This window comes from Chiloscyllium plagiosum, unplaced genomic scaffold, assembly GCF_037043375.1.
Source record: "Chiloscyllium plagiosum isolate Xiang-an unplaced genomic scaffold, Cpla_swu_hap1 HiC_scaffold_17, whole genome shotgun sequence".
Lineage (NCBI taxonomy): Eukaryota > Metazoa > Chordata > Chondrichthyes > Orectolobiformes > Hemiscylliidae > Chiloscyllium > Chiloscyllium plagiosum.
The window spans coordinates 34,420,446-34,443,478 of record NW_028270155.1 but is presented as its reverse complement, the minus strand read 5'-3'; the positions used below and the strand labels follow the sequence as shown (position 1 = coordinate 34,443,478).

At 37.3% G+C, this 23,033-nt stretch overlaps 1 protein-coding gene across 8 annotated transcripts in view; it reads left to right on the top strand.

Annotated features, from left to right (window-relative positions):
* The window catches only part of znf469 (zinc finger protein 469), a 1,011,390-nt gene extending 988,602 nt beyond the window's left edge, over positions 1-22,788 (top strand). For all 8 annotated transcript variants that reach the window (XM_087995825.1, XM_087995831.1, XM_087995832.1 and 5 more), the window contains one exon: positions 4,628-22,788. In XM_087995825.1, coding sequence (XP_087851951.1) covers positions 4,838-18,331 — 13,494 coding nt within the window. In that variant the 5' untranslated portion in view covers positions 4,628-4,837 and the 3' untranslated portion in view covers positions 18,332-22,788. The remainder of the gene's footprint in view (positions 1-4,627) is intronic.
* Positions 22,789-23,033: the final 245 nt, after the last annotated feature.

Sequence of the window (23,033 nt, the reverse complement as noted above, 5' to 3'; positions counted from 1 at the left end):
CCCATTTGCATTTGAAAACATTACTACTATTTGGAACTGGAGTTGCTTCAGAAAGTTCAATTAAGTTGTACTATATGTGAATTCAGTTTATATTTTCCGACTTCTTGCTGATCCTCTTACTTAGCCACCTTTTCAAAACAAAGAAATATGAAGGCATTCCCTTCCAAAGGCAAGAGAAATTCTGCTTCATGACCAAGTCTGCTTGATCTGAGTTTCATTTTTCTCTTCCATTCTTCTTTGTGTTTTTTAATGCTTTTTCAGATGAACCATTTGAGATTAAAAATAGATGCTGGTGGTCACTATAAAAATTAAGCTACTTTTCAGTACAGTACTAGTCACTGCTGGAATACGGGGAAGAAAGATTTTAAAATACTCAAAGCCTTTAGTACTTTAAAAACTTTAAGCAGATGAAATACTGTTTCACTTCCAGCCAAACGCCCCAAGATTTTTTTTAAAGTTGTTTATACATACATTTATCTTTGTCCAAAATTCTTATTACTTCAATAAGCCAAGTTGTTTTACTTGATAAAAACACTGGTTAGGATCTTCTGAGGGATGGGAATTATCATCAGATTGTTGTTCCTTCTGAATGTTCCGTGCTTCAACTCTGCTCCGCATGTATTGCTGGATCTTACCCTTACTTTGACAGAAAAGTGGAACAATGTGTCTGTTGGGAAATTTGTCATGATGTTGTAGAGTTAAAAATCAGGCAGGATGTGCTCAGTATTTATGGGACTGGTTACTATAAAATGGGTATAATGGTCCATGATGAATATTAGTGAATGTGTGAGATGACAAATGAGTGGATGGCTAGGGGGGGTGCATTAACTGCTGTAATAGGTGAGCCCCAGTGAGTTTTCCCATGTTATTGTGCATTGTTATGTATGCATTCTGTGCCTGTAACAAACCCTGCACATGCTGTTGTGTACGCATCAGCAACAAAAATACTTGCCACTGTTGAGACTTTTTTTTTGATTTCCACTGCCAGCACCATGTTTAAAGCTCAGCTGTGCAAGGTCAAACACTGCCAACCAGAAACTGCCCTTCATTATGCAAGTAGTGGGAGAGAAATGGAAAAGAAAAGCTTCTAAGGGCATAGGTAGCATGACTGACACTTCATTCATTGCAAATAGAAGCTCACATTTTACGTCCATCCTCTGTCTGATCACCACTCATTGTAACTGCAGCTACGAGAATCTAGATGCATGATACCATGTTTGAGGGAGTGCTATTCTTTTTCTCATGCCCAATAACTTCTCACTGTTCAATGTGGGAGAATTACATACTGGAAGCCTTCAAGTGGTTGAAAACACTAACTTTTATTGAACAACAACAAAAGTAATCAAGTTCCATTTACTTCTGGGAACAAACAGGAACCATTTGCCTTTCAAGAAAAAACACAATTACAGTTAGTAAATGATTATCATACCCAGCTCACAGCTAATGGAACTAGGTGTCAATTAAGTTCTGTCTGGCTTGTTGCACTCAACTCCGTAGTATTCTATCATGCAGAAGATGATCAATATTCTCAGCTTCCACTGTGGAAGATGGCACTTGTCTGCATGTGCAAAGTAGCCTGGCAGCAGCTTTAGAATGAAATCTTATTAATGTGATCCAAAGTGTAGCATTCAAGAGGTGAAATATATTCTAAGTGAATCAGAAGTGTGCCAGGGGAGAAAGTGAGGACTGCAGATGCAGTCGAAAGTGTGGTGCAGCAAAAGCACAGCCAGTCAGGCAGCATCCGAAGAGCAGGAGATTCCATGTTTCGGGCATAAGCCCTTCATCAGGAATGAGGCTCGTGGGCTGGAGGCCTGAGAGATAAATGGGAGGTGGGGTGGGGTTGGGGGAAAGGTAGCTGAGAATGTGATAGGTAGGTGAAGGTGAGCGAGAAGGTGATAGGTCGGAGAAGAGGGCGGAGCGGAAAGATGGGATAGAATGGACAGGTCAAGTGTGCAGTGCCGAGTCGGAGGCTTGGGACTGGGATAATGTTGGGGGAGGGGAGATGAAGACACTGGTGAAATCCACACTCATCCCTTGTGGTTGCAGGGTCGCAAGGCAGAATATGAGACATTCTTCCTTCAAGCATTGGGTGATTAGGGTTTGGTGATCGAGGAGGCCCAGGACCTGCATGGTGCAGATACAGTAGATGACATTGGTGGAGGTGCAGGTAAATTTCTGTCAGTGTGGAAAGATCATTTGGAGCCTTGAATGGAGGTGAGGAGGGAGGTGAAGTCCGTCCAAGGCCCTAAAGGATCCTTCCACATCCAACAGAAATTTACCTGCACTACCTGATATGGTCTCCTCTACATTGGGGAGACAGGACGCCAACTTGCGGATCGTTCCACAGAACATCTCTGGGACACCCACACCAACTAACCCCACTACCCCGTGGCTGAACACTTCAACTCCCCCTCCCACTCCGCCAAGGATATGCAGGTCTTGGGCCTCCTCCATCGCCAAACCCTAACCACCTAATGCCTAGAGGAAGAACTTCTCATATTCCGCCTTGGGACCCTGCAACCACAAGGGATCAATGTGGATTTCACTAGTTTCCTCATATCTCCTCGCCCACATTATCCCCGTCACAAGCCTCCAACACAGCACCACCCTCTTGACCTGCCCATCACCTTTCCCACCTATCCGTTCCACCCTCCTCTCTGACCTATCGCCTTCTCCCCCACCTTCATCTACTTATCACATTCTCAGCTACTTTCCCCTAGCCCCACCCCCCTCCCATTTATCTCTCAGGCCCCTGGCCAATAAGCTTCATTCCTGATGAAGGACTTATGCCTGAAATGTCAATTCTCCTGCTCCTTGGATGCTGTCTGACTGCTATGCTTTTCCAGCACCACACTCAGAAGCGTGCCACGACAATGTAGTGAGATTGGTGCATGTCCAGTACTGACCAATGTCATAGATGGCAGGTGCAGATGATCACTACATGGTGTAAACCCTGATGGCAGGTTCAAGATAGAGACCCAGAGGAGCAAGCACTAATGTTGGGAATTGTCTCTGACTAGATTCTTTCCACAACATAGGAAAAAATTAAATTGCACACAAATGAAGCAAGGTTAAGTACTAATGAGATACAAAAGCATGCAAATAAGCCTCTTTCTGCTCACTAGCAGGATTCACAAATTTCCAGTCAAATTTTGGATGCAAATTTGAATTTTTTTCTATGAACATAAGAATGTTATTTTTCTGATCATGCTATATTTTACCAATTGATTCATTATTTTCCACATCATTCAAATGCTGCAAAAGTTCAGTCCAATATTATGAATTATTTCTTCTTATGGTATTGGGCCCAAACTATACTAAAATGACAGTGAGTTCAATCAAGCCTGAAATGATCCAGAATGAATTTGGATGTCCACCTTTGAGTGTTGTTTAGTAAACAATATAAAAGTGTTATTGCAGCTATTTACAAATTACATGAATATGGGCTACAATGCTCCTAGTAGACTCTGTAATACATCAGCCACTGGTCTGTCTCCTAAATGTACCTTCCTTACTCTGATCAAGTCCCTGTAATATCATCACAGTGGCTGGTGCTTAATGTACTCAAACAAATACTAACCTGTTCAGACGTATATACCACAAAATGTACACCAGAAATGAAATCAGAAATTGCTAGAAAAACTGAGCAGGTTAAGCAGCATCTGGAGAGAAAGCAGCATTAACATTTTGGTCCAGTAACCTCAGTAAGTGCATTTTTACAAGTGAAGAAAACAGCTATCAAACTCCAGCAATCTCAAACTCAGATGGGTCATAATGGCCCCAAACTGTGTTTTTTATTTACAAATAGGATATGAATGTCTACGCAAAACCAGAATTTATTGCTCATCCCCAACTGGTCTTGAGAGCATGGGGGTGAATTGCTTTCTTGAGCTCCTGTAGTGCTATTAGGGAGTGAGTTTTTGGATTTTTACCCAGTGACAGTGAAGTTGTGATAATGTTGCTTCAAGTTAGGATCGTGTATGACTTGGAGAGGAATTTGAAGGTGGTGGTGTTTTAAGGTGGTAGAGGTTGTGAATTTGCAAGTTGTTGTGGAAGGAACCTGGGCAAATTGCTGCAGCACACTCAATAGGTGGGTATCAATGCATCCCAGTGTACACCTCAAAGAAACATGCCCAAGATATGATTTTTGTGGGGCATGACTATGCTTCAAGCAAATCTATCTCAAAGTGGTGAAAACGACTAGGAAATTTACACATGGCAATGTTTCTGCATAAATGTTTTGCAGAGAAGTTTTATATAAATTTATTTGGAATAAGTAAGTACATGTCTGCTCTTGCAGTCAAGTTGTGTTGAAATGTGCATAAATTTCTGAGTTAATGCCCCTTTAAAGACAAATAACTGTTTATACATTTCTCCTAAAGTGTTTTTTTAAGATTCCTCATTATCATAATATTTCACTATTATGATACTTATGTTAGTTAATGGAACCTGATGCAAAATAATGACAGATTTTAATGTGGTGTGACTGAGAGTCTTATCAGTTATATCGGAGCAATTTTAGCGCTGAGAGTTTAGTTTTACATTTGATTATTATTAACCATTTTAGCTCTAATCAGTCAGTATATGTTTCATGTACTGAAACCCTACATGTTCTCTTCTTTTTCAGATGCATGTGACTGTAATGACAGAAGATATGGAGCTCAATCTTAAAAGTTATTTATCCCTACTGATGAGTTTTAAAGTGATTCAGTCATATTTGGCTTGCAGAATGTCATCATTTGTCAAGAGTAACTGGCCATGCCTCTGAAGAAAGCTCCAGCCAATTAGTGCAGAGGTGCTGAGACAATAACAAACTCCCGCTTGTGGTTTTGATATCATGACGGGAGACGCACAGCATGTTTATGCAATTAAAAATTCAGACATTAATTCCAAACAGCAGCATAAGGAGGATGTTTTTAAACATTTCAGTGAAAAAGATCCTGATAAACTGAACAGCAGCAACAACAGTATATCTGAAAATTGCAAGACAGTGTTGAATAATACTTGTTTAAATAGTTCTCATCTCCACAAAAAGAACAAGGAAAGCCATAATCAGAGAGAGGCTGTAATTAGGCCACAGCAAGCTGGTAAAATTGACTTTAAGTCTCTTCAAAACAGACCAAAGTTTTCAGGTGAAAGAACATGGTCTTCATCCAGCGGTTCAAATGGCAAAAGCAGTCCACAGTCACCTACTGGGAAAAACAAAGGAAGAGACAAAAGTAAAAAGTATGGGAAAGGGCCTCCTCACCTTTACAAACTTAATATTGTTAACTCACGATCAAACCCTACAATTGGAATAGCATATCCACAGCAAAAGGTTACATCAGCAAGGAAGCTAGAAGGAAACCGAGAGCATGTAACAGGAAGCTATCGTTTTAATGTGCCCAGCATACCAGAACGAGAAGCAGAGCTTCAACAAGAGGATCTTAGCTACAACAGACGTTTTCCGGAGAATTCTGCAAACCATACTTCCAAAAGTTATACCTCACATACTACAGTGGTCACATGTCAGCATCAACCATTAAAAACACAATCACAGGTAAACAGCAGTGTTTCCAGAGATAGTTCCAATTCCAGTAGCCAGTTACTATGCCCAGAATTCCATGGAAACAGGAATAAATCAAACTTCTCACCTTTTTCAGTGGATTGGCATTGTCCAGACAGGGCATTTCCAGGCACCAACTATGGAATGCCCGCTTTTAAACAAAGCATTTTTCCTGTAACCGTAGAAAACAATAAACCTAATACGCGGGGCTTTAGATCAATTCAATTTCAATATCCAATCCCTCAGTTGCAGGAGGCAGCTGCAGATCCATTCAATAATGAGCACAATACCCAAAGTCACTTTCAACACGATTACTTAGATATCCCAGTGCCTAACAGCCAAATAGCACATGGTGGTTTTGTATTTCAGCTTTCAACTGATAATCAAAAGGAATCTTTAAGGAATGGTCAGTATGATACTTCATCAGATGGGAGAAGCTGTGCACAGCCTTCCCATCAGACTAAGTTTGTGCATTCATCTACTCAAGGTACTCAACTTCAGTCACCTTTGTCTCATTACAAAGGAAGGAACGATCATCCAAATGATATAAATGGTATTATGTCTTCGACTGATGCTGTATCATCTTCCATTGATACTGTATCGTCTGCTGGTGCTATCTCAACCTCTACTGGTGCTATCTCAACCTCTACTGGTGCTATATCGACCTCTACTGGTGCTATTGAACAAAATCAGAGCACTTTCCAAGAAAACCAAACAATTTGTTCATCAGACACATTCAGTTTGCACAATAATGGTGTTGGATTTGTTTCTACGAATAAAAGGTGCTTATCTTTAAAAGACAACCGAAACACTGAAAGACTGGTCGCTCCAGGGAAAACCCTGAGGAGAAACATATCCCACATTTCTTTACCCCAAATGCATGTTCAGGATAAAGTTTATGGTGGTGCTTCTAATTGCAGTGTCCCTGATGGCTTAGTGCCTTTTGACAAGAATATTTCAAATAAAATCCACAGTCACCCCAGGGGATCGCAAATTTGGGAAGGAAACAAGATCTTCCCTACAAAAGATCAAAGTTCTGCACCTTACACTTCATCAGTTGCAAGCCAATGTTCATATCCATGCCAATCTGTTACTAATTTGTCATTTGCTGACCACAGGCAGCATGTCCCAAAAAATAGTGCTTCCAGGTTTCCATGGCAGCAAATTCACCTTACATCTGTGATGCCAAACCAAAACAGAATAGAACTTTCTAGACAACTCAGTAACCAGCAGCTTGCTTTTCCACCTGACAGCTCAGAGTGGCAAGAATGTAAAAAAACGCAAAAAAATGCACCCGTTTGTAATTCAGTTAATTTTCTTCATAAGAATCATGTCCACACTGAAGAACTTCACAACACTAGAAATGATGGGGGCAGACAAAACCTGAACACAGCTTCTGCTTTTCCATTTCAGAATGGCCTAGTTAATTCTAACACATCATTATGTGAATCAGAAAATGCAAATGCATTCTGTGGCTTGAACCAAAAAGCTGTGCCAGCACCTACAAGAGGTGGCAATCACACAGCATTATCAATGCCAAAACTTAGCTTAGCATCAGCATCTCCATACCAGTCACCACCGTCTTCACCAGTTCTCAATCCTGGATCTATTAGCACATGCTCATCTCTTTCCCCAGTGTCTACTGTGTACAGTGCCAACAGTCCTCTGAACCCCAATTCAGAAGACGGTCAGTTACCCAATGTAGCGACACTATCCAATCTCTATCATCAGCACCATCATATTAAAGATGGAAATAAACTCAGTTCATCTGAGCAGATTAGTGCTGACCTTGTGCAATATGATCCACTCAGAGCATTCACATTTTCTTCAGCTGATCATTCCAGGGGAATTAAGGATAACCAGATGTTATATATCCAGGCCAACTCACTGTCACAGCAGAATGCAGAAAGCAATCAATGCTCAAGTGCCTTTGATACTGAATCACAAACCTTCTCAGAGCAGCACCTTTTTGCTAATTCACTCAGCAGTGCAAATCTTGACCAACTTGATGTACTTCTTACATGCAAACAGTGTGATCAAAATTTTAGCAATGTTGCTTCATTTCTTGACCACCGTCAATATTGTGGACTTCATTCAACTTGTCACACAGAGCTGCATGAAATACCAAGAATGGTGGAGAATAGAAGGTTCCAGGCAGAATCAACAAAAACATCAGCTCTTCATTCAATGCGTGGTGGAATTGATCCACATCAGCCTTTGCATTGCTTAAGTAAGCCTTGTGACTTGCTATTAGACAGTGAAGCTGCAAGTGATCCAAAAGATGACCCATTTAAGTTTAATATTTTTAGTGGAACAGGATCCAGTTCAATATCACTAACAGCTTCTGATTTAGAGATTGACGATGCAAAACTTGATAGTTTAATCAATGAAACTCTGAATGGTCTTGATTATCAATCTGATAATGCTGAAATTGACAGCAGCTTCATAGAAGCTTTTGCAGATGATGAGTTTTCTACAACAAAAAGCACAGTAAATGGATCATCCTTCAAGACCAAAGACTGTGTACCACTAGAAAACAAAATTAATACCAAGTCTACAGAAACAGAAGATAAACAGGCTGTACAAATGAAAGTGATACACAATAATGGGATAGCTGATAGAACCATCCAGAGAAAGGAAAGAAACAAACATCCTTACAGGAAAAGTGAGGAAAATGATTCAGTGACAGTTCTTTCATCACAATCATATTCCAAAAAGTTGGATAAGTTCAGAATTAAGAACTTCTCTCACGAGGCTTCTTTTGACCCCTCAAAGTACAACAAACCTAATGAAAAAATAGGAAAATCAAGAGGAGGAAGAAAACTTAGTGCTGATGCATTACTTCATCGCAGAATAAGAGAAGCTTTATCTCAGCCAGCACAAAGTCTGCGAAAGAATCCTGAAAGAAATAAGCACAAAGGTAACTCTGACAATCTGGCCACAATTCGTCCAACTCCTTTCAAGGTTGTTCATTTGAATGATAACTCCAGGTTATGTAGATCTGCTGTAAAGGATATTAAGAAAAGAAAGTCAGGTAGCAGAACTTGGAGCAAGGAATTAATTCAGAAGATTGTTCAGCAGAAGAACAAGCTGCATAAGTTACATGTGAAAGGTAACAAGAAATTGCAGGTTCCGCCAATACCGGAGCGATTGATTCAACCTCAACACAGAAGTAACTTGGGAGAATATGACTATATTTCAGATTCAGATCAAGAAACAGAACCTCAGAGCAGTAAATATCCAACTCCACGCTTAAATCGACAGGCTAAATACAGCATTGCAAAGGAACACAAAAGCAAGTGTGGACAAGCTAAGGCAGAAGAATCTTGGAGATACATTAAAATCAGAAAAACTTCAGAATGTAGCATAGAAACAGAGGGTCACAATCAAAAGAAGGGATACAATGGCAGTAGAATCAAAAGGAGAAGCAGCAGAGCTTATATGAGCAGTGATTGCAGCAACATTACCAGCAGTTTAAGTGAAAACACTAACAGCCCTAATAGCGTTGAAAGATCAGACTCAGATAGTGCAGATAGTGAGAAAGACAAAAATATTGTTGAAAATGAACATCCTACTCTTATTTCCAGTACTGATCATACCATGCAATCCAATTTAAATGCAACAGTCACTTGTACAGATAAAGCAGCAAAAATTGCAAAAGACAGTCTGATTAATGATTCAGCCCATTCAAGAGGTACAAAGAAATTTGGTTCTGCAAAGTTTTTGCTTTCAGGGCGAAGATCTCAAAGAAGCAGCCAAAGCATGATGCAGTTGGGTTATTACAACGAGTCACATGCATCACAAAAGGGGGAGATGGAGGACCAGAATGCAATAGGTTCTAACACAAATCAGATGGAGCTTTGTTATGCTGAAAGCAGACCACAAACTGGCAAGTCCTTTGAAAAAAATGTTGGAATGACAAGTACTGCCTCTGTAGCATCAAATACTGAATTAGTTGATCAGAGGGTTATGGAAAATTTCTCTTCATGTGAAGACATTATTGAATATCCTAAAGCCAGTGCAAGTCAAAACAGTTCAATACAAATCACTGAACTTACAGCGGACATGAAGGATCGATTAACAGATATCAACAAAAAAATGAAAAGCACTCTGGGTGGATCCATAGTTGTCTATGAGCCAAATACTGAATGTTTTTGTGATAATTCATCTGGGTTTAATATTGAAGATCATACTGCTGAGAACAGCATGACTACAATTTACTGTGGGCACAAAGATTTAGAAAATCAGCACCATTCCAATATTTTTTCAGAATGTCTGCCTGGTAGTTCTACACATCTGGAAGATATTTTTTTCTATCAAAATGAAAGTGGCGACAATTACTTACAGAAGAATCATGTCAAAAAGTACATAAATGCATATTCAAGAGAAAAATACCAAGCCAAAGCTAAGTCTCCTGTTCCTTGTAGTCCAGCAGGAATATTTGGAGACATCACAATATCAAGCTTTGATAGTCAGCTGTATGCAGATACTTCATTGAATAAAGGAAACTATTATGGATTTTCTTATGGTACAGAAGACAGCAGAGCAGACTATAATCTGCAATATCCACCACTGCTAGAGCACAAGGATTGGGGTTTATTGCAAGATATGACCACAATTTTACCAGAAGAGATTTCACATTTTGAAGATCTCTCTGTGGAAGCAGTAGAGAATAAAAGTTTTCCCCATACTGAAGGAACGTCTTCCACTGAAACTTTGTCACTTTTACCTGAGAGAGTTAATGATCAAAATAATTCCTTCAATGCCACTTTAACAGATGATGATCTAGAAATAAAAAGGTTAGTAACAGAGTTGGAAAATCAGCTTCAGACTCCTAAAAAGAGCAATGACATTTCTGTTGTCCAAGTAAACACTGAACAATACATGAATGTAAATTTGAAAGATCAAACTGCTCTGCCTATATCTCTGCAGCAAGAACAAGGTAATGGTTGTCAAAAGAATATTTATATTCCAAATAATAACTTGAGCAGTGCGAGTACTGATATGCACACAACAGAATATTGTACTGATAAAATACCCAGTGCCCCTAACTCTGCAGACCATAGTACTGTTGGGAGTGTTAAAGATAATGAAGACATTTGGACTTGCTCTTTCCAAATTGTGTCTTTGGATGCTGAGCCAAATTTCCAGACACCTGATAAAGTTTGTGAAGATCCATGTTCTCCTCCTAAAGATAATCAATCCTGCTTTCCAAATGGCCTTAAAGATTCGGAAAATGTAAAAGAAAACAAGTCTCGACATAGTAATCTAGAAGAAAGTAATGTGTCTTCTCTGAGATACTCAGAAAAATCAGAGGAAAAATTAGAAAATCAGCAGTACACAGAAAATCTGATGGCAAGTCTTGCAATAATATCAGATAGTGTTTTAGACAACAATTCATTGGTAAAAAGTCCAGATGGGGAAAAAGGATGTCATATTCTCAGCAAAAATGAAAACTGCTCTAATTATAGCAGGACAGACCGCGACATGGCATTTCAGCTCCCTTCTCAGTGTGTTTTTTCAGAACACAATGTTGCAGAAAAAAATCCAGAGCAAGACCACAATAAAGGTTTGCTCACATTAGACAACACCACATCCTCATCTTCGACAAAAGATGCCAGTGGAACAGAAATTGATATCAGTTCTGTTCATGTTGACGATTCACAAGAGAAATTACTTTTAAACCACAACCAACAACGTACTATCAGCAACCAGTTAAATGGCAATACTGAAACATCTGCCTTGCTGTCAGAATCTGAGGAAGCTAAACTATCGTTGAACATTACAAGTCCAACTAATTCCTCTGAAAATTCTCCACTGACAAAATATAAAGTAAGGGCAAATACTAGTGGCAATCCATCATTTATTGTAAAAAGCTCTACTGAACAATATGTTACAGCAAAGAAAATTGTACATGTTTCTCAAGATTCAACAGAAAACCCCTTGCAGCAACTGCAACTCCTCGTTGACCGAACAGTTCCATGTAATGAACAGTTAATGAAGGTGCCTTGTTGCCCAGCACTAGATACTATAACAAATCAGATTTCAAACAGTAACAACAGTTCTGAGCAAAATGAACAAGTCTTCAACAGCACTCACGATACACAAAATGCCATTAATGCTAAAGACAAATCTATTCATGTCCAAGCTGTAAGTAATAGTGAATGTCAGACCTTAGACACTGATACAGATACTAAAAATCAAGATTGTTTTCCAAGTGTACTGTGTGTGTCTGAAAACATTGCTGAAACAGTGACTGAGAAGGTCAAAGAAAATTCTAATTCACAGGAATGTGCTCATAGTGAAGTACACTCTATGGTTACAAGACAACTATTAACACTGCAGATTCCTGGATCACAGCATTTAAAGAAAATTCCAGAAACCAATAATGATGTTGATGGAAAACCTGACCTCACAGAGAACAAGTGCAGTTTGTTGGTGAATGAAAACCCAGCAATGACGGAGGGGAAACAGTTAAGTGATGATGCATACAATTCACAAAATTCTGATGAAAGCTCTGTGCTACTGACTTTTAAAGGACAGGCAATAACAGAAAAAATAACTTCTGCTGTTTTAACTAGTGACATTCTAGGATCAGCAGCAAATGGGAAACATTGTGTAGACATTTTGCAGAAAACCTTGCAATTCAATCAGCCAAATTGTCCTCTGACCAAGTCATATACTGATCAAAATGACAGTGATAAGAATAAACTGGTGAAACATTTGCCCATAGATGACATTCCTCAATGCAAACCTACTTTAGGTATTACTGATTCAATGAAAAAGCCGTTTCAATTCTGCACAAATGAAACATTGCCATCCATTGATAATAATTTAGCAAACTTTAGCAGAATTAACCATTTGCCTGAGGTTTGTAATTTGATGCAATCTTCTGAAGTAGATTCCATTTATTCTGGAAGAAAAAATGTTTCAGAACAGCTGTCTCTGAGTTTACCAGGAAATCATACTAATATTGAACTTCTGCAAAATAATAAACGTGAGCTGCAAAAACTGTCAATCAATTCTAAAATCAGTTTTCTTCCTTGGAATGAGAAATGTAGAGAATCATTGTCATTACTGCATCTACCATGCAATTCTGAAGTAACAAAGGAAAAATCCTTTCATTGTATAACTGAACTACAGGAAAATTTAATTAAACATGACTTTGAATATAAACCAACAGAGAAACAAGGTCATGATGATCATTCTGCTTTAAAAACTGCCTCAACAGGAGAAAATATTTCTCATGAAATAATCCAACTGTCTAAAAGAAGTGAAGAATTGCCTAGCACTGCAACAACCAGTGATGAAACAGCAAAGGATCTGGACAAAAGTATTGCTGGCAAAGACAATAAATCATTTTCTGGAAAAGATACCAGAAGTGATAATAAATTTCATGAACAAACTGTATCAATGCTTATCCATCTGCCCATTTTTGTACAAAGCAAATCTAATGATTCTACTATGTCTGAAATGTTAACTGAATCTCCCACATCAAATCTAGCTTGCGATGTACATTTAGAAATCAATAATCCATGCACGCCTTCAAATGATTCAAGTGATTTGGCAGCAAGTGAAGAGCATTCTAAGTATTCTTGTCATGAGATTTTGTGCCAACAACACAGTCAAAGTGCAATCTCTTTTCAAGGCCAAATGCTTGAGCCACCATCTTCCAAGAATGTTCAAGACTTAAATGTGAATTGTTCACCCCTTGTTGATTCTTTTACTGAGGAAAGCTTAAGTAGACACTTGAACAGCAATAATGGTAGCAACTCAGCCAAAAGAGAATCAGGTAATGATTTAAATGCCAAAATAGACTGTTATAAAGGAAAAAAACATTTAAAGCATGAAGAAAACATACAAATATACAAAGATGAGTTGTTTACTAATGGAATTAAACAGAAAGAAGATAATGTATTCACTGACAATGAGGGCATGCTAATCAATTCAGAAATGTTGACTGAAGACAATAAATGTGATTGCACAACTACTGATCAACAGAAGCATGATATACCCAGAGTTACAAATAATACAAAACAATTGAAAGACTGCTCAGATGGCATGGCTGCTGATCAGTTATTGGAAATTTCCAAGGAGCTTCTAGGTGAAGTTGTTAAAGGAAGTGATGTCAATGGGAATCAGGGATTATTTAATCTAAGTGAAGAAAGTTTACAACCAGTCATGAATCTTTTGGAAATGGATGAGAATTGTGAAAAGGATGATTTGAGCAGGGATGACAATGTGCTGAGCAGTTTCTTGTTGTCCAAGACACGGACTGATTTTTCCAGCAGTGAGCATTTAGATTTGGTGGCTAATTATTCTTTTCCAGGAAATACTTCAAGAACTGATTCAGAGAAATTAGACGTGTTTCTGCCATCTGCAATAGAGAATAATTCACAAACTGTCTTAATGTGCAATGTGTGTTCAGCATCTTTCAGATCTAAACAAGGCTTAGTGAGACACAAAGCCATCAAGCATCACTTAAAAGATAATGCATTAAGTCAAGAGAAATTAAGCATAGTTCAATCAAATTGTACTCCCAAAGAGGATGTGAATTCGGTTTGGAAACAAAATCTAAAAAATGTCTTGCTTTGTACATCACAAAAGAAAATCTACACAATGGACAAAGATGTATCATGTACATTGGATAATTCTGTACATAAGGAAAGCGATATACATATCAAGGGAAATAATCCCACACTCGCATCAAATAAAATTGTTTTACATTGCAAAGAAAATCAACATCTTACCAAAGCAGCTGTTAACTTGAATGAAATCCACATTAGCAGCATAAAGGAAGAAAATAAACCTTGTATGCTACAGTCTAGTGAGCATCCTAATATGATAACATGCAAAGAAAACATTGAAATAGAGCACCCAGTTAAATTGCCCACAAAATCTAAAAAAAACTTTGGATATTCAACAAAACCATATTCAATATGCACAAAAAATAGTACATGGCAAGGAAAGGAACAAAACTGCAGCATACTTAATGTCACAAAAGAAAAGAGTAGCAACATTGAGATAGATGATCCAGGAGTATCTTTCAAAAATAATAGTTGTATAGATTTTGTGCACCCAGTTGAACAATCTGGACAACAAAATGGCAGTTGTGAGGAAGAGGATAATGAGAACAGTCCTGTTTTACAGCTTCAAGTAATGACAAAATCACATGACAGTTCAGTGATTCAAGAGCGGACAGAAGATGCATTATCAACAAGCCAAACAATCAAGATGTGTATTACATCAAAAGAATGGATATCACGAGAAAAATTTTCAAATAATGAAACAATCATTGTAGAAGAGAAGGAATGTAACCTAATCAGTGTTTTATTGAAAGAAAAACAATATAAAAAAGAATGGAATGGTGGCTTTGAATCTCAGATTGATGTTACTGGAAAGTGTTCCATAAATAAAAGCACTCAAAATGACAGCCATATAAAAATAGAGCCAGAAGCAAATGAAAAAGAAGTGAATTTACTGCAAAAAACCACTGAATGCCAACACTCTGACCAAGTTATTCCTTCAATATTTGACAGTTTAGCACCTAAACAGGTGAACACTTCTCCAGTAACAGAGACGTGCCTGCATGTAATGGACCATGCTTCAATAACAGGTAGGAGCAACAATGTAAACTCTTTTGGTGAAATGCAGAATATTACAATACCAAAACCCTGGGATGAACCACATTCTACTGCTCCTGAACTTTCTGTTTTAGAGGTCATTCATCCAAATTCAGAATCAGAATGTCCTTCAAGTATGAGTAACACAATATCACATGTATTACCAGAAGGAACCAGAATTGTCAAAAAAAAATGTCAAAGGGTTTATGGAAAAAGAAACAAAAAATGTAAAATAGATGTAGAATCAGATACATTTGGAATGTTTTCTGCAAATTTTATGATGCAAGCTACTGGACATGTTCCTGTGTCCTACAGCGATGATCTTCATAACATCCAAAGACCAGATCATTATGAAACCATTTCAATCAATGATGCCATCATGTTGCATGCAAGTCACGAAAGCAAAAATGTAGCCAATGAATGTATTTCTGTCTGTGATGAATTTAAAAGATTTAAAGGTGAAACACATGAATGCAAAAGTCAAGATGATCTCAAAAATACAGATATATCTGAAAATGATAGCAGTAATATAATGGATTTACTGTATCAAAGTAAAATTGAAACTGCATCTGATGCTGTTCTTAATTCTACAATATGGAGCAATCCACAACAAGTCATAGACCTCTCAACACATGGTGACATTACCTCATTCGCGGTATCCACGGAAAAAGCGTCAGATGCACAAAATCAGATTTCAATCATTCAGAGTCAACAGGAACTATCAGAATCATTATCTTCTCAAATGTTAGAACCTTATGATAGCTTGAACTCTGATGACTGCATTCTGAAAAGTTTAGATACTGATGACATTCAAGTCTTAAACCAAAATTATGAAATTCCTAATAAGCATTTATTTGGTTCCCCTGAACATGAGTCTTCTAGTTCAAATGTTGAAGAGAGCATGAGCGAGGAAACAAGCCAAGATACAAAATTATCCAAGGTTAGATCAGAAGAAGGTAAAACAGCAAAGAACCGCAGTGACATCAGTATCAAATCCAAAGAGAAGCAATATAAGTGTAAAGTTTGCTTTCAGTGGTTTCTCACTCTTGGAGAACTTGACTTTCACAAACTCTCTCATAATCCTTCTCCTCCCCCAACATGTTATATGTGTGTTCAGCGAAAGTTTAGTTCCAGAGAACAGCTGAGGGATCACTTGAAAGAAAAGCATGCTAAAAATAAAGCAGGAATCTGGACCTGTGGCATGTGCCTGAAAGAAATCTCTGATGTATGGATGTACAATGAGCATTTGCGTGAGCACGCCACTCAGTTTGCCCGGAAAGGGCAAGCTCAGAAATCAGCAATTGGATTCCCCAGCTGTTTCAGTGAAGACAGTGCAATGACAAGCTTTTTCAACACGCTCCTAAACAAAAAGCATGGCAAGTCAACAAAAACAGTTAATTCAGTGGCTAGGTCTCTTATTAAAGAAACCAAGGTCCCAAAAGCAAATCAGGATCAAGCTTGGAAAACCAAAGAGCGAAACGAGACAAGTGATAAAAATAAACTGAATTTTACAAGTGCACTTAAACTGTCCAGTTCATCAAATCCAGAGCTCATGCAGCAGACTGACGCAACACAGAAAAACATTTCCATGCATCCTGATTGCAAGGATCCGTCAAGAGATTGTCATCATTGTGGAAAACAATTTCCTAAACCATTCAAACTTCAGCGACATTTAGTTGTTCACAGTTTGCAGAAAATTTACCTATGTTATAAATGTCCCATTTTCTATTTTGAAAATAAGGAGTTAAGAACTCATCTTAAAGATGAGCACAAAGTAATAGAAGAAGCTGAAGTTAAACATACAACACTGTATACATGTGAGCTGTGTGCTGATGTTATGCATGTCATAAAAAAGTCTTTTATCTGCAGTACTTGTAACTATACATTTTCAAAAAAAGAACAGTATGATAGACACATGGAAAAGCACCTGGCAGGAGGAAGTAAGACCCATAAATTTAGAGGAGTGATGAGACCACATCTTCCTGTGCAGGATGAAATTCAGGGTAGTCCAGCCCAGTCATATGCAAGTATTTCTTCGCCTCCTAATAAAAAACAGAAAGTCAATCATGATGGTCTGACTGAAATTAATGCAGAAAATAGTATCCTGACTATTCCTTCCACTCATGTTGAGCACAGCTTTTGTGAAGGATCAGAGAATGAGCCTCCAGATTTTTTACCAGACATAGTAAATGATATAGCAACAGAGCAAAATGATTTGACACCAAAACATAATGATATTGATAGTAACTTTTCTGAATTTCTGGTAGAATTGGAGCAGTCAGAATCAAATATTGCTTCTTCTCCACCATGTCTCTCCCCAGCAGTTAGTCATCCATTATCTAATAATTTAGTTGATTTAGACATTCCACCTGTGCCAGATGAGCACAGTCACCTTTACAACATGATCTCTTGTATGAGTTCAGTGAACACATGTGTTTTTAAACCACATGTTCATGGTGTTCAACGTGACCATATGACACATGAAAAGACAAAGCAAAATGAATTATATGATAGTTCTAAACAAACTAGTGATTTCCAGAAAATGTCTTGCAACAGCCACATCACAATAGCAGCTACTGATAGTGCAAAGCAAAACTCCAGTAACAGTAAGCCTTCAGAAAAACGGGTCATGGACTTAGAGGCAAAACTTAGTCACAAAAAGCGAAAAGAACACAAGATAGGTAGTATTAAAAACAATAGTAATTGCAGGATAACTGCAGACGAAGGAAGCAGAAAGAGAAAACAGATGAGAACTGACAGCATGAAGAAATCTGACGTTCCACAAGATAATCAACGTATTACAGCTTCCAGAGATGAGACAACAGGCAGCCATCTGATCTCCAAGGCAAAACCATGGACAAATAGTTCTCAATCCAAAAAAAATGGAATTAATTTCTGTCCATCTAGACAGCTGGAAATGCGATCTTTTAATGGGGAATTCCGGAACAAAAAAGAGTTAATCTCAAAACCGCTGCTTTATTCAAAAGGAGGCACTCAGTCTGTGAGCAGTTCAGTTAGAAAACATAGATTGGTGCAGAGTGTAAAGCCTACTGAATCACACAATTATCGGACAGCAGAATCACAGAGTAATCTCCTCAGCCAATTATTTGGACAAAAAATAACCAGCTTCAAGATTCCTTTAAGAAAAGACACCTCAGAGTGAAATTATGTAACAGACTTATGGGGCTATTGTTAATTGAATCAGCTTCCAGAGAATTGAGGAAAAGCTCATCAAGGCCTTATACTTCTTCAACATTGTTATTTCATATAGCTGGAATGGTCCTACATAAATGTCTCTGTGAAATACTTTGTGTCCTTAACATACTTTGATTCACCTGCTTTGGCACGTACCTATTATGACTTTGATAATGAGAAAATGTAATTGCCATGAACAGATTGCGTTCTGATGGGTAATTGCCTTAAACATCAGAGTATTACAAAAGTACTGATAAAATTTGTTACTTCAAAATGCCAATCTTTAAAACGCTGTCTATTTTCATTGTGGGTCTGATAAAGGAATAGTTCAATTTTTAGTTATTTTCCATTGTTTGAAACACTTAGAATCCAATATATTTTTGTTCCAACGTAAGACATAATTTGTTGAAATGGCTATGTGATTATTATTAGTTATTGATTGAAAATGGGATGTACTCAAAAGAACAATGGAAATTTCTAGTTTTTAAAATTATTGACAAAATTTACTGCATTGCTAAAAATGTAGATTTGGGTATAAAGTGTTTGAAATCTATTTAAGTTTATAAGAAACAAAAGTAAGACATTGTTCAGCATTTCATTAACATAATTGTTCTTGTTATCTTTTTCTATTCATTCAGTCTAAGTAATCAAGCTAACTTGGTATCATTGTGCTGTCATCATTGTCAACTTCTATGACTGTCTGACCATTGTCAGCTTTCACTGAGGCCTTCCTGTACTTTGTTGCACCATTACCTTTTGTCTTTCCCTTCGCCCACCTGCTGAAAATATCATTTGTCTGCACACGTACCCAGCATAATCATTGCACTGTACCAACTCCATACATGTCCTCTTTTTCAGCATAGGTCAAATTCTCCTCCAAGCCGAATCTCACATTCATTTTGTATAATATATTCCAAAAGTATACAACATCTTATTTATCTGTAACAGTGATCAGCTTTCAGTGCTGCACAGAAGTGTTGTAACATCTCTTTCCTCTTCCTTACTATTCCCTTTGGTTCATCAAACATGCCTCAAACCAGTATAAAGAGAAAAGTCTAGAAATACTTAGAAAATCAGGCAGGTGTGAAAAAAGCAACACCAGAAAAAAGATTTCATAAAATCTGTGAGATTTTGGGTGAGAATTAGCTTGTAGAAGTAAATGCCACCTGGAAGTGCTTCTTATTAGTGCAATGTAGTAAACTAACATCAATCCATTGAAGAGGTAGATAACTATTATAATACTTTTTATATGTCTATTAGAATATGTTTCACCTTGTGAAAATGTTGATTTTACTTTGGTGCTCCTTTCTATATATAACAGTACTGAAGCTTTAAATCACTGCAATCTCAAATTCCAAGTTAGCATATTATAGACACATAGACACTGTTGATGCAAATATACTCTAAATATTTGCTGCTCCTTAATGAAAGAAGTGAACTTTATGTCAGCTCTGAACAACATAAACAGTAATTGGTGCTATTTTTGTAATGTGAACGTCTTCCTCAGTCAAAATAATTGGAAAGTTACTTGTTGGAAACACAATATGCTGTTATGTTGAATTGAAATTTTATATTATGACTTTTTCTTATGTGTAAATCTTAAAATTATATGCTTATTCATTTAGAATACAAACTCAGGTGCAAGAAAAGATATTTGATATTATTGACGAACTCCTTGATCAAGGAGATATAATGTATGCACTGAAGTTATGTTGCAGACATTTGGAGTATGTTACAGCTGTTCTGCAAATTTTAGATCAAAGGTGCTTTATTCTGTTTGATTTTATATCATATTGTAAAATATTTAGATAATTTACTTTTGGGTGCAATGCATATTTCAGAAATATATTTTATAGTATTGTTCAAAAATGTTTGCCGTCTTAATTCGTGAGTGTATTGCAAAAGTGCCTTTCAGTATCATACAAATGTCAGATATTATAAACCAAAAATACTTTTTTACAGTATTGTATACATGTATTGACTGAGTTTTTAAATTCTTTATGTAGAAAATCAAACAATTCACATTGTGCTTAAAAGCAATGCATTGTGTACATATTGCAGCAGTAGTTTGTTGAGTTTATACAAAACAGAAATGCTTTAAAAACTACTTGCATTGGACACTGACCAATTTGCCTTTGCAGCTTTCTGTACATTCGCAGATGATATTTGCACGTGCACTTAAATAAATACTTTCAGCATGTTTCAGCAAGAAACAAGTGTGAATAATGTACTCTGTTCTATATTTTATTGCTTAGAAAATGTTACATTACTGGTATAGTTATAAATGTTTTAATGTGAGTTAAAGTGATAATCCTTAGAAATCCATTACAAGATTGCGTTCCATGCTGGAAGCTTTGTACACTGGGACCGTATTTCAAATCATGCAAAACAGCCTTCAGATTTACAACATGCATCGTTAATAGTGTAAGTTTGCAACCAAAAGGGAACATTAAGAAAATTACTGCTTGTATAAATTTGTCAAAATACAATGAATTCTATCTAAACATTTTTACATTGATAGCTCTTACATGAGTATAGTTTAACAAAAGATTAGTGGCTCATAGGTTTGTTGCTCTGATGACGTTTGTTTTCTCTGTGTATCTATATCTGTACAGCATTAAAATTATTTAATGCCATAACCTATTATTGCACTTCTGCTTGTATGTGTGAGAGAGAATCTGGTTAAGGAAAGTCCTCTTATTTCCCCAAATCTGATACCTGTCAATATCTTTCACTGAATATATTTCTAATCGTACTGTCATTCATATGCATGTTCTCTTCTACTTGTTATGTTGCACTCTTTTCTATAATTTCCACTTTTATCGATTCACATATCTTTCTTTCTATTTACAGGTTTTTCTTTTTCACAATTATGATGTCATATTTTTGTTTTGTTATTCTCTATCTTTATATTATTCTTCAAATTTTTTATCTCAATTTTCCAACTATAAACTGTAGTTACACTTGAATCCCACCACGGCAGGTGATGAAATTTGAATTCCATAAAAGAATCTCTGTAATTAAGAGCCTGATGATAACCATGAATCCACTGTCAATTGTCAGAAAAACCCATCTGGTTCACCAATGACCTTTAGGGAAGCCAGCTGCCATCCTGACATGTCTGGCCTACATGTAACTCCACACCCACAGCAATGTGGCTACTGAAAGTCATATTCTTGCCCATCTCCCCCAACCCTCATACCACAGGTCTGTCCAGCCTAGTCTTCAATCAATTCTCTCCTGCTCCCAGTGGCACTGGACTGTGATTGTCTGGCAGCTTCAGGCAGATTGAGACTTCACTGGTGAGGTACATAATTAGTTGTGACCAGAGAACAGTTAGTAATTGATGTAATAGGATTTTTTGCTGGTAAAGCGTTGGTTACTGTTGAAGATGTCTGCTCCCATACTAAGTGCAATTTACATTAGGTATTGGCCAATAAGACTCTAAAATTGTCAGGTTGTAAACACTGGTACTTTAAACTATCCATTTGTTTCCAATACTGAAGAGAGCTTTTCTTAAGGAAAGCAAATTCACCTTTCTACCTAGATGCAAGATTGATATAATTCACATTGTCTTGGGAAAGGATGCCAAGGAAGCCACTATAGAGATTTAAATGTTTTCCTAGAGTATCATCAAATATTAAAGAGAATGTTTTGGAGCCTGCATGGCTCCAGAGAAAGGGAGGAACTCCAAACAAGAAAATACCTCTGGTTCACCATGCAGGAATTTGGGTGGAAGCTCATGTTTGAATTCAAAAGACCAAATTCCTGGACAGTTGCAAGCAAAGCTGAAGAATTTACATTACTTCGAGAGGATAAGTCTCTGGGAAGAGAAATTTCACTATGCAAGAAAGTTCTAAATTTGCAAGTTATCAGATTGTGAGAGAACAGGAACCATCTCTTGGAAGCTAAGAATCACATTCGTTTGGTTGTGAGAAAATTGAATGTCTGCGTAAAGGACAATGTAAAGTATACCTGTGAAATGTGTTCTGGCACAAAAGTATAAATTACTCAAAATGTTCAGCAGATCTGGCAGGATCCATGGACAGAAATCAGAGTTAAAGTTTCGGGTCGAGTGACCCTTCCTTAGAACACAGTTCTAAAACATTAACTTCTGATTTCTCTCCACAGATGCTGCCAGACCTGCTGAGCTTTTCTAGCAACTTCTATTTTGTTTCTGATTTACAACATTGTCAGTTCATTCGATTTTTAATGTGTTTTGTCAGTTGGACTAAGAATAAGAAAGCGGAAGGGAACTCTGTTAGTTGCTTCCAACGATAGTATTTAGTTAACATTTTTTGTTATTTATTTCGATAATGTCTTAAAATATGGAATCTTCTCGAGTCATTTTTTTCTGGAAGTTTGAATCTTTTTTAAATTATTGATGTCCATGGTAATCATACATTTATATATTAAATTCCTTTGAATGAATTGCTGTGATTTAACTGTGTATTTCCCATCTGCTGGTCTACAAAAACTATAGCTGTACACAGCAGAAGACATCAGTGGACTGATCATATAGGCAGAAAAATAGTGAATTTAATTCAGTCTGCAGAAATGTAGGTAATGCATTTGGAAGGTAAAAACAGGACAAATTAATGCACAATATATTCAAAACTATGCAGTGTATTTGGGAATGCATGTCTACAGATCCTTGAAGGTAGCAGGTA